Source organism: Agelaius phoeniceus, chromosome 17 (genome assembly GCF_051311805.1).
Source record: "Agelaius phoeniceus isolate bAgePho1 chromosome 17, bAgePho1.hap1, whole genome shotgun sequence".
NCBI lineage: Eukaryota > Metazoa > Chordata > Aves > Passeriformes > Icteridae > Agelaius > Agelaius phoeniceus.
The window spans coordinates 5,008,136-5,020,375 of record NC_135281.1 but is presented as its reverse complement, the minus strand read 5'-3'; the positions used below and the strand labels follow the sequence as shown (position 1 = coordinate 5,020,375).

At 45.2% G+C, this 12,240-nt stretch overlaps 1 protein-coding gene across 9 annotated transcripts in view; it reads right to left on the bottom strand.

Annotated features, from left to right (window-relative positions):
- The window catches only part of PTPRT (protein tyrosine phosphatase receptor type T), a 488,934-nt gene that overhangs the window by 18,453 nt on the left and 458,241 nt on the right, over nt 1–12,240 (bottom strand). For all 9 annotated transcript variants that reach the window (XM_077187379.1, XM_054644473.2, XM_077187382.1 and 6 more), the window contains 5 exons: nt 11,708–11,824; nt 10,287–10,441; nt 5,986–6,121; nt 4,681–4,830; nt 228–401 (listed from right to left, as the gene is read on the bottom strand). In XM_077187379.1, coding sequence (XP_077043494.1) covers nt 228–401; nt 4,681–4,830; nt 5,986–6,121; nt 10,287–10,441; nt 11,708–11,824 — 732 coding nt within the window. The remainder of the gene's footprint in view (nt 1–227; nt 402–4,680; nt 4,831–5,985; nt 6,122–10,286; nt 10,442–11,707; nt 11,825–12,240) is intronic.

Genomic DNA, 12,240 nt, shown 5'->3' with positions numbered 1-12,240 from the left:
ACCTCAGCAGGCCAGAGAAAGAATTTTATAGCTAAGAAACAATAAACAACCTTGAGAATGAGAACTGAAGAGCTCTGACTCCTTCTTTGACTGCCAGGCTGGGAAAAGAAACTTTCCAACACATCTCGGGGTCACTGTGAGCAGCAGAAACCCCGAGACCAGAAAAGCATCATGAGAGGGAATAAACCCACGGCAGGCCGTGCTGGGTGTGCCAGAGCAGTGCTTACATCCATGAGTGCAGCATTGATGTAGTTGCTGGACTCGCCATCCACGGAGATGAGGAAGGGCAGGCAGCGGTCCAGGGGCAGCACGTCCATGCAGCGGTTCTTGTCGTGGTTGCGCGGCAGCAGCCCGATGCTGCAGTCCTCCGGCCGCACCCGCGGCGTCACGATGTTCAGGGTCTGGGCAGGGAGAGGGCAAACAAGGGTACAAACAGGCTGAGTGCCTTGCAGCTCACTTCCAAGAGTCACAGAATGACGAGGTTGGAAGAGACCTTCAAGATCATCGAGTCCAACCCAGCCCCAACAGCACAAGTAAACCCTGGCACCCAGTGCCACATCCTGTTGGAAACCAGGAAATTCCTCTGGCTGCCCTAGAAGACTCGAGCCCCTGCCCAGGGGGCTCAGACACCTTGGCACAGAGCCCAAGACACCTGTGCCCTTGATCCTGACCCATGGAAAAACAATTACCAACCTTTATATGAAGAATTACAAGTCAAAAGAGTTTAAGTAGAATGATAGTGAATTTATCACAGGGTGAAAAATAGATTTTTTGGGGTTTTTAGAATGGGGGCTCGGGGCAAGATGGAGGAATCTTGGTGTGTCTAGCTTTTCTCCTTCTTCACCTCCATCTTCTGCTGTGATGTTGGCACTTTTAGATTGGTTTAGAGTAGAAGCTCACTGTCTAACATAGGTGATAGGTATTGGGAAGTTATGGTAAATAATGTACACATAGTTTTTAGTATAAAAAGATAACACCAGAGTGCCTCTGTCTGACCTGCTGAATGGACCTCAGCAGGGCAGGAGAAAGAATTTTATAGCTAAGAAACAATAAACAACCTTGAGACCGAGAACTGAAGAGCTCTGACTCCTTCTTCGACTGCTGGGCTGGGAAAAGAGATTTTCTAACACATCTCGGGGTCACTGTGAGCAGCAAAAGCCCTGAGAACATCCAGGCTTTGTTAAACACACCCAGGGATGGGGACTCCACCACCTCCCCAGGCAGCCTTTCCAGAACTTTATCACTCTTTCCATGAAAAACTTTTTCCTAATATCCAACCTCTATTTCCCTTGGTGCAGCTTGAGGCTGTGTGCTCTGGTTCTGTCAGTTGCTGCCATATGCACAATACGTTTGTTTTAAAGGGACTCAGAGCAGCAGAGCTTTGGCTGCTGCATATAGGTAAAAAACTTACAAAATAAGGGCCTTGTTAACCTTTTAAATTTTTGGCTCAGGCCTGCTACTTCAGCTAAGTAGAAATTGGCTGTGGGAAAGTGACTCAGCTGAATTAGAGGTAGAAAAACAAGTTATAGAACCATCACGTACTCACATGGTGGTTTATGGTAGTTGGTTGAATTACATTTGTTGTGCTTTAATGGGATGTAACTGCTTACAGGGTAACTGCTTAAAAAGGCCTGGTTTTTGCAATAAAGGGCTCTCCTTTGCACCTGTGTTACTCAGCTTCAGAACATTTGGCATCCTAGAGATAAAAAGGAAGAAGCACTAAAGAGCTTGTGGCTGTTGTAACATGTTGTGTTTTGCAGAATGTCCTGAGGAACTCTCCCAAACGTTGTTAGCTCCGGCAAAAACAAAAACTGAAAGCATTCTAAACCTCCCAAACATTTCCAGCTCTAAACCCACAGAGCAGCTAGATAACATTCCTGCTCTTTCCTAGAGGTTGGAAATGGGTGTCACAGGTATAAGATGCAACTCTGAGCTGGTGATGGAGTGAAACCTCCTCCTGTTTCTACCATCCTTAGGGTGGAAGCACAAATCCTTCCCCTCTTCAGGTGGGTCCTGTGCAGGTGTACCCTGAGCATTGACCACCCAGCAGGTGAGACTGCTCTGAGCCTTTGGTGATTCCTCAAACTACTGGCTTATCTTATAAAAACCTAAGATAAAATGTCATTTTGAGGTTTTTTTAACAGAAAAGTCTATTTGTTTTATGTATTACTTAGATTGCTAGTTTCCTTTTGAAGTGACACATAGGATGCTTCACTTACAAAGTCATACCTAATCTCTGGGGCCTTGCTGTCAGTCTTTGACTGCTATCTGCCTTTTCCACAGCTTGACAGACTGTGTTTCTTTAAATCTATTTTACTTTTGTGTTCCCCATCGTGGAGGACTCCTGACAAACCAGTCCAGGTTGGTCAGCAAGGATCAAAACTCAGAAATCAAAGTGAATGCATCTTAGCACCAGTGCTTAAGTGGTGGTAGATCAATGGCTGTCTGATGCCATTGTATTTCCATTTTTGCATCTCCCCTTCCTGAGCAAAGCCCATGGAGTCCAGCAGTGAACTCCCTGTAGCCAGAAGAATACAAAATATTTAGGGGCCAATAAAACAAATAAAAAAAACCTTATGAAGAGCTGGACTTCTGCCACAGAAAGGTTATGAATGAAGAAAAGAGGAAGGTCAAACAATCCAAGATAAAAGAATGTGTCAAAGTTAAAAACTTGAAATAATATAGTTGCTCTAAATTATTCAGGTTCTACCTTGCCTGCAGATGGAAAGCAGGGAGTCTGGCTGGGGAAACAACACGAAATCTCAGATCTCTGACAGTGCAGATAATCAGGCAGGTGACTTGCTAGTGATTTACTCCTGCCTATTTTATGCTGCTCCCCTCTCTCCCTTGTTCCTGTACTGATTCAAATTACAAAAACTCTCCAGAGTGAGCTTTGTGTGTCCAGACAACATGTAGAGCATGAGAAATACATCCAGCCTTACCTCAGGGCCAGGGGGACCTAAATACCACAAACTGCAAGCACAGATCTATAGTTATATCAACTGGTTGCTAAAGATTGCAGCAGAGATACCAGCTTTTGCATTAAATCCAGACAATCAGGGCTGAGGAACGCTCTGAGCCAAAATCTTGTAAAAATAGATTCTACAACAAGACAGACACTGAACCTCTTATGCAAAGCACAGTGGAGCAGTTCCTTCCCACAGGAGCTGCCAGCCCCTGGCAGCTCAAAAGAACAAGCACAGAGGTGACAAATCCTGTCTCATATCATGACAAAATACACCCAGCAAGCGGTGGCTGGGTTTTTAATAGTGTTTTTTTTAAACAGCATTTGATGAAGTTCGGCTCTAGCTCCTTCATGTCAAACCAGAAACACTTTTACAGGCCTGCTATCACTTGATAGAACCAGATCTTTTTTAAATTGAGCTGCCATCAGTTGGGATCCACATTCTTTATCTCACTGTACCAACCCTGATGATTCCCTGTAAGGCTTCAGATAAAAGACACACAATTCTCCCTTTACATAGAGAGGGAGGAAAAGAGGCCTCTGACTCAGGCTGGGGATCCCAAAAGACAACTTCTTGCTGCAAAAGACACTTCCCTGGGAGAGGAAAAGCAATTAAAGCAAATCTCCATCTTTTTACTCTGACTATGAGTGGCCTCAACAAACAGTAGATGTCTCTTTCTTTACTATCAAACTCACCTTGCTCCAAATTCCCCATAGTCTTGTTTTTTCCCTACAATGATGTTGGCTCAAAATTATAAATCCACAGAATGTTTTGGTTTGGAAGAGATTTTAAAGCCTATCCCTTCTATCCCTGCCATGGCAGGGACACCTTCCATTGTCCCAGGCTGCTCCCAGCCCTGTCCAGCCTGGCCTTGGGCACTGCCAGGGATCCAGGGGCAGCCCCAGCTGCTCTGGGCACCTGTGCCAGGGCCTGGTCACCCTCACAGTAAAGAATTACAGATTCATGGGGAATAAGACTGCAAAACTTAGCTCATTGTTCAGAATTCTGGGTGAATTCTCCACTTTGTGAGAGGAACAACTGCACAGGGCCCATGGCTGGAGTGTCCCAAGCCCATTTACCAGGGTGGGATAAGCAACAGGGACAGGAAACAAAGGAGGGGCCCCTATTTTGTTGCTTGCCCTGGGCAAAGAGCACTAATGGAGCACTTGTGAGTTTTGCTGTCCATTATTTTGGGTCTCATCACCAGGTACCTGGCAAAACATCTGCAGTGAACTGAGGGATTCATTCACACTTAATTGAAAATTAGCAATAGCCAAAATAATGCTCACTGAGCTCCCTCTCTCTCCTGTGTGGAAAGTTGTCAACAAGTTGATTGTCAAAGCTTGGAAGCACCATATGAGCCACAAGAATGGATAATAAGGCACCTTGAGGCATAAATGTTTCTGTATAAATTATGGAAGGAAATGAACAACACAATACTCATTAAAATAAGTACAACATTATGTGTGAAAATTAGTACCCTTGCTCTGCTGGAGTGATGGGGACAATTTTTTCCTTGCTGAAGGCTGAATAGTCCATGCTCAAAAACAAATTTCTGCCTGACCCAGTAGTACAACAACAAAAATCAACTGAAATCAGACCTTGGCTCAGTGTCCCCCTTGTTTGCTCTGCTGGAAATCACAAAAAAACCACACAGAAATTGATTAAACACCTTCAATGCACCAACTGCAGTGACTGAAACACATGAAATTACCTGAAACTCATCTTTTATCTGGCTGGAATTGGTCTGTGGATCCAGTCTGCTGATGTTGTAATATATGGATCTGAACTCACAGACTGGAATGGCTGTGTTGCCACAGAGACATGCCTCCAAAATGGCATCATGGACAAACACATACTGCTCCTGCACAGGGGAGGAGATATTAAAAGCACATTTTAATACAGATCATGAAATATCACTCTTCGTTTTTTCTTAAGTCATGCCCAATATGCATATCTGGCTCTGTTTCACGTGGAGACAAATTACACAGTGTGCTGTGTGACAGCTTTGTGAGCATATTTCATCCATCACTGAATGTGAGCTCTCACGTGCTCATTTCGGATTTACAAGGAAAATGGGGAATAGGCACTCTTGGGAATGTTGGGACAAAAGGGGGTGGGCTGAGGAGGAGATCAGGGTGTAAAGCCTCTGTGTCCACAGGGCAATGGTCTCCTCCAACAACACCAGAGAATCACAGAATTGTGTAGGCTGGAACAGATCTCTGAAATCACTGAGTCCAGCCCAGCACTGCCAAATTCACCCGAACGTGTCCCCTAGTGCCACATCTGCCTGTCTGTTAGATCATCACAGGGATGGTGACTCCACCACTGCCCTGGGCACCTGTGCCAGGGCTGGACAACCCTTTCAATGAAGAGACTTTTCCTAATATACAATTTAACCTTCTCTGGCACAACTGTATAGAACTAACAGGTTTTTTCTGCCTTCTGGGTATTTTGGGTAAAACTCTTTCCCTAAATTAAATATGGGAAGTCCAACAAAGTTAACAGCCCCTCTCTGTTCCAGGCTGTTGTCCTGTCCCTCAGGAAGGGAAGGGGTTAAGGGACACACATAAAACCTGTGCAACAGGATAGCAGTTCCACAGGAGTCTGTGCAGCTGCCAGACACTGTGTGATGGAGCACTTTGCTTAATCAGCACCCAAAGCTTGAACCAAAGATGTTCTGTTTGCTTAGCTTGTAATTGATACACACTAGGTACTACTGGGGCCTGCAGTGCTCCTATGAATGAGTCATGAGAGGCTTCAGGAGCTCTTTTTTTCCTACAATGAGGATAAAATTAATCAGCAACGCACAGACCTCAACTCCAAGGTTTGCCCTCCTGTCTTGGAGGCCCCAAGTAGCTGCCAGTGAATTGATTCAGTGCAAATCTGGGCATGTTTGGCCACCAAAAGTTCTGCATAATCAAGGCACAGAGCGAGCCAGTGCTGGCTTCATGAATTGCTGGGCAGAGAAGCTGACAGGAAAGCAGCACCTGGAGCAGGGAGAGCTGCTGGCACCCACCTCTGTCTGCACCAAATTGACCCTTTGGGAGCGCAGCTCTCGCACGCAGTTGAATATATCCACCACGCCCTCGTTCTCTGCCATGTCCAGCATGATGTCAATGGCAATAAAGCACCCTGTCCTCCCGGCCCCAGCACTGGAAGAGAAAAAAACAGCAGGATCTGTGTGACCAAGGGGCTCTGGAGAGGCAGGGCTCTGTGGAGGAGAGAATAACAGCAGCACACACATTGCTGTCTCCTCCTGGGAGCTGCTCCTGGTCCCTGCAGATTCATTTTTCTGTTGTAAGACTGAAGAGAATGAGGGGAAATAGTATTTCTTGGAAGGGAAACAGAAACAAAAGCTTTGTGTTATTGAACATCAACAAAATATTGCAAAAATAATCATTATAATTTTACAGGTCAGGTCACCTGCACACCTCTCATCACACAGGGGAGAGCAGCCTCCGGGTTGCAAACAGACAATTCCAGAAATTTCCTTCCCTGGGGCTCTCTAGAAGGCATGCATAAATTTGCCTCAGTGGGCATGATGAAAGGAGCTCAGTCCTTCACCTCAAACATTCTTTCCCCTTTGGAATCCTGAGGTGTTTGGATGCTGAGGAGGGTGATTTGAAGCTATAGATTGTAAATCTCAGAGAAAGGAGCTCAGTCCTTCACCTCAAACACTTCTTTCCCCTTTGGAATCCAGAGGAGTTTGGATCCTGAGGAGGGTGATTTGAAGCTATGGATTGGAAATCTCAGAGAAAGGAGCTCGAGGCTGTTGGAACCCTTCAGTCCAGAGCTCCCCACTGCTTGTGAGAATTGGGCCATCTCCTGCAAAACTCTGTTGTCATTGTGTCCTCCTTCCCCTCTGGGAAATCATCCAAGCTGCTTGGGTGTGAAGGATGGAGAGAGGAGAAGTCTCCACATTACTCTGAAGGAAGCAGAACTCTGCTCAAACCAGGGAAAGTTCAGCTGCACTGAAAACTCCACCAGAGCCGAAAGCAAGGAGATATGAATGACCATAAATTAATGGACCAGATTAATCAACTGCTGAATGGTGAGAAGATATTTTTCATTTGCAGAATTTTAATGAATAAGTGGCATTTCCTCTCCCTTTATCTCTCAGCTTTTCAGAATTTTAACAAATAGTTTTAACAGTTCTATATTTAGAGGATCCTGGCACTTCATAAATATCGAACAGTGATATTATCCAGCCAGGCATCAGTGGGGAGAATTTGGTAGTTACCACTTAAAGCAAGTCATTAAAATTCAAAAGCAGATAAATAACGTAAAGGAAATGGCATTTATTCATTAAAATGGGAAGGATGAAAAATCTCTCCTTGCTTTCTTGGTGACAATGAGTCAGGTTCAAACACCTTCCAGGGCCAGCCCCATACCATGGTACCAAAGCAGCAAACTCAGGCCCTCACCTCAGCTGTAAATGAAATATTTTCTGCCAACTCCTCAGGCTTAGCTTTACTTGATTATAAACCTGACTCACTGCTTGCTAAAAAAAAAAAAAAAAAAAAAAAAATCCAACAAAACAAAACACCCACCCAATCCAAAACTGCTTAGAAAAGATTTAATTGATTTTCCTTTTTAAAGTAGTTGTGGGATGTATTTTCTCTCTCTTTCTCAAGACACAGAGTGGGAACTAGAGGCAATTCCCTGTGCATGGAATGGATTAGGGGTGAGATTTTGGGACAGCCAGCTCTGCTCTCTAGGCTTGTGCTCAAGCCACATCTTCTTTAGCTCTCACATGCCCTGAGCCCTGCAGACATAGCTGCTGCTACAAAGCCAAACTCTGGTTTTGTAGAATTTGAAATCGTTTAACTCCTTTTATTTGCCAGCTGGAAGCCACTGGAATTTTGCTAGCTGGAAGTTTTTAATCTGAGATTCTCACCCAACTCCTGGGTTTTCAGGAAGCCAAGGTGCCCAAGGGCTGTCAGCCAGACTCAGCCAGACAAATATTTCAGACCATAAAACCATAAAATGATGGAATGGTCTGTGTTGGATGGACCTTAAAGATGGTGTAGTTCCAACTGCCCTGCTGTGGGCAGGGACACTTTCCACCAGACCAGGTAAAGCCTTTAATACTGGCACAAAGCTGAGCTGCAGCACGTGGGGGCACAGAGAAGCAAAGTTGCTTTAAAATTCCCTGTCTTTGTGTGGGCATTGTCCATTCTGCCACGTGAGGTCTGAGGGGTGGAATGGCTGTCCCAGATATTCACCACTTCCCCAGCTCTGCTATGAGCATCCAGCAGAGCACAGACCACCGTGGGGGCTTCTACATTTGAAAGGCCCTCTCTGACCTACTCCTATCATCTCCAACTCATGCCAGCTTGGCTCCAGATCTGCCACTTTAGGGAAGAAAAACATTTGTTTCCTGGGGATGAGTCAAGGGGCTGAGCTAGGAATGCAACTAAGACAGTGAAAACTATATATTTTAATTAAAAGCTTAAATGAATCAAGGGGTTAAGTTAGAAATGTAGTTAGCAAAGATCATACATTGTGATTAGAGCTTAACAAGGAAATGAATTGATACCAGGTGGGGATAACTGAAACAAAGTTAGGAATGACAGGTGATACATGAAGTATTTTAAGAGTGCAGGAGCCATAAATACCACTGGCTTCTAAGAGTGAGAGGAGGTTTGGACTGTGACCAGCAAGCCAAGAAGCCCTGCCAACTTGACACAGGTGAAGGGTTTACCATGAGGAAGAGGAAGAGGTCTTACTTCCTCTTCAAAGAACCCACTGACCCGTTCAGAACCCACCAACCCAATTAAAGATGACAATTGTGCAGCCCTAAGGGACATCCAGCTAATTATAATACAAAGCCAGAGAGTTAATGATTGTGTATTAGGTGTCCTGGAAACCATTTGAATATGTAAAACTGTGGATCTGATAACCTGGTCAGAGAGTGAGAAAAGTAGTTAAGTTTTTCCAGAATTGGCCTGGGAGACTTTAGGGAGCTGGAGATAAAGAATGATAACCAATTATTAAAAACAACCTGCAGGTGTTGTTTTCCTAATATCTGTTTTCTTGTTATTCTCATAAGATTGTTTATAAATGGGTGTCTTGTAAATTAGCCATTCAGGTGAAATGTATTGATTAAATGACCAATCAGCTCCACCTGTATTGATCAGTGTAGAAGTGGTTCTGAGCAAAGACACATGTTTATGCCATTTTGCCTTCTGATGACGCTGTATCATCTCTTATTAAACAGTGACATCAAACCTTTTTGGAAAAACAGGGAGCAGGAGCCCATGACTCCTTGCACATGCCTTTGGAAATGCCTCTGCATGTGTCCAGAGCTGCAATAAATAAACCCTCTTTTCAGCTTTAATTAGTAGAACAGTCGTCTGTCTGTTCTTCAACAAGGCCCACAAATGACACCCTGAAACAGCTGCTGGTCATTGCCAGGGGAGGAGAAAAGAGGGAAAAGCTGCTGGAGGAGGGGCTCAGGTGGAGAGCTGGCTGTTATGAGTAGAACAGCTGCCCATTTTTTAAAAAAAGTTGCAGAGTTCACAGGTTGGGCCAGTTGCTACCAGGGTGGAGTTTTAACTGTTTGTTGTTGTAATCACCTGTCGTTTTGGTTAACTACCTGTCATTAATGGTTAAGAATTCCCCCTTTTGTCAGTGACACCCTGCTGCTTCCTGGAGGATGGCACCCAGACGGTGAAGGGGAAGGGACATGGGGTCAGCATGTAACGGGAGAGACCCCTCACCAAACCTAGCCAAAAACCCCGAAAAACAATGAGCCAACACAAAATTGATGAATCAAAGTGATGGCCAGATGTGAGGAACAGAATCCTGTATCCACCAAGACCTTTTTTATTCCCTCACCCTAACCTAAAGATGCCGGCTAGACAGAGGACCTCGAATGTTGAGCCAAAATCCAAGGGAATCTCCTGATGCTCTCCTGAGGATGGAAGCCCCAGCTCTTCCCACAGACCAGTGAACAAAGCTGCCCTTTTCTTCCTCCTTCTCTGAGTCACTCCTGGGAGCAGCAGCAGTGGGAGCGCGGGCCTGTGAGTTCTCCCCACCCCACATAATCACTTTCAATAAAGGCATTAAAAAGGAGAAAAGCCTCCTGCCCGTGTTTCAACGAGCCAACACAAAACTGATGAATCAAAGTGATGTCTGGACATGAGGAACAGAATCCAGTATCCACCAAGGCCTTTTTACCCCTCACCCTGACCTAAAAAGATGCCGCGGTGGCGTGAGCGCGGACCCGTCGGTTCTCCCCGCCCGAGCTGATCACTTTTAATAAATGCATTAAAAAGGAGAAAGATCTCCTGGCCATGTTTATTTCAGGCCTACCTGCAGTGCACCACGATGGGTCCTGCCTCGGGGGGGTTGAGGAACTTCACCTGGCGCACGAAGCCCAGCAGCCCCGTGGCGTAGCAGGGCACGCCGTGGTCCGGCCAGCTGGTGAAGTGGAACTGCCGAATCTCTCGGATCTCATGGTAGCCTTTCTGAGGAGACAACACAGCCTCTATTTCTCTCCCATCAGACTCCAATCAGCATATTCTGCTCCCTGCTGCCTTCCCTCGTGCAGAGGGATAACGAGCACCGAGCTCTCGCTATGCGTGCAAACGTGTCCCAAGCTGCTCCAAAAAAACATTTTCAGCCATATTCCAGCTCCCAGTGGGTAACACTCACCTGAGGGCTGGGAAGGTGTGTGCAGGCTTCCAGTTCCAACCTGTGGTCTCAGAGCTCACACTCACCTCATCAGGGTGACCTCAGCCCTAGCACTCCATGGCTGTGTTTACCCACAGCCATAAAGCACCAAAAATTCACTCTTAAATCCTCTTTGACCCACTGAAGCAAGAGCCTGGGGAATGAACATGTCAAGAGTGGGCATGCCCCAGGGAACAGCAGATTTTTTGTCACCTGCTGCCAAAAATTCTCAGTTTGAGATGCTGCTGGCAGTGAAAAGGGCAGAATCCAGAACCATTTTTTCTGGAGAGAGCAAGTTGTTGGTATGTAAAAATCACACCTTTATCTGCCCTGCAAAGGGTAACCCACAGCCCTGGGTCAGCTGTGTTTCATTGTACAGGAAATATAGGTGGAATCCAGCAGCAGCTCCTCTAGCCTGTCAGATTTTGGCACTAGCATTTTTCACCAAGTTTTTCAATGATTTAATGAAATATGGAGCTGATGTATCAGAAAACTGAAACAATATTCCCAGGGTGGCTGAAGTTCATTGAGCAGGAATTTTGGAAACGCTTTAAAACCACTTACTGAGTGTTTGGAAAGTAATTTGGACAGACCTGGAATACTCTGACACTTAGACTTCCAATTTCTAATTACAAGTAACAAAATCTTCCAAATCCTGCTGGTTTGGGGATAGTTTTTATACTCTTGCTCTTATTATATTCTCATTTGTGATGAAAGGGGGCCCTATCTGGCATCCAGTTTAAGTGGTACCTTTTTTCCTCTGCCATTTGCCACTGTGAAACAAGGCAGTTATTATTCCTGGCATACCATCAGCTATCTGCTGCCTTTTGGATGCAGTTAAACTTTATGCACTGTGGATTCTACTTTCGTGGCTGCATCAAGATGTTCCTGTAAAATCATTTGTCCAAAAATGGAATCCCTGTCAAAAACTGAGTTTGCTGAAGTGAATCCTGTCCAAATAGCACAGCTCCCACCTCCAAGAGCGTTCTGGATGTGTTTCCCAGAGTTTCTGAGCACAAATGAAGTGTGCCACAATCTCAGCTGCCTGAAGACCTCCTTACCTTTTGGACAGTGAAGGTACGGATGACATACTCTGCCAAGGGCTCTGTCTCAATTAATGTGACTTTAATATCTCCATAGACCTCTGTGTCATCTGGCCAGTATCGAACACACTTCACCTGGGGGCAGAAGGAAAATACTGAGAGGGACGAGTTCAAGTTGAGTCAGAGCTGACCTACATTTTCCTCCACTTTCAAGCTGGAGCCAATGAAAATTGGGTTTTCTTCTGATGTGCAGAGTTGCCAAAATTAACTGTATAAATTAGATCAAAATTCCTTTACCATACATAGAAACCACAGGCGGGACTTTTTTAATGTTCCGTTTGTTGTCCATACAAATGCAAAGGATGCATTTAGATTTTTTTAAAATCTTCTTTGAATTTCCATATGTGCCTGGCCCATATCAGATGTACAGAACACCTGACAGTCACCACCACCCTCCCTTTTGAGAAGAATCTTTGCTGCTGCTCCTGTAATTCTCACCTCTCTCTGTTTAGCCAAAGAATTTCAGATCATGGGGATTGTGGGATACATGT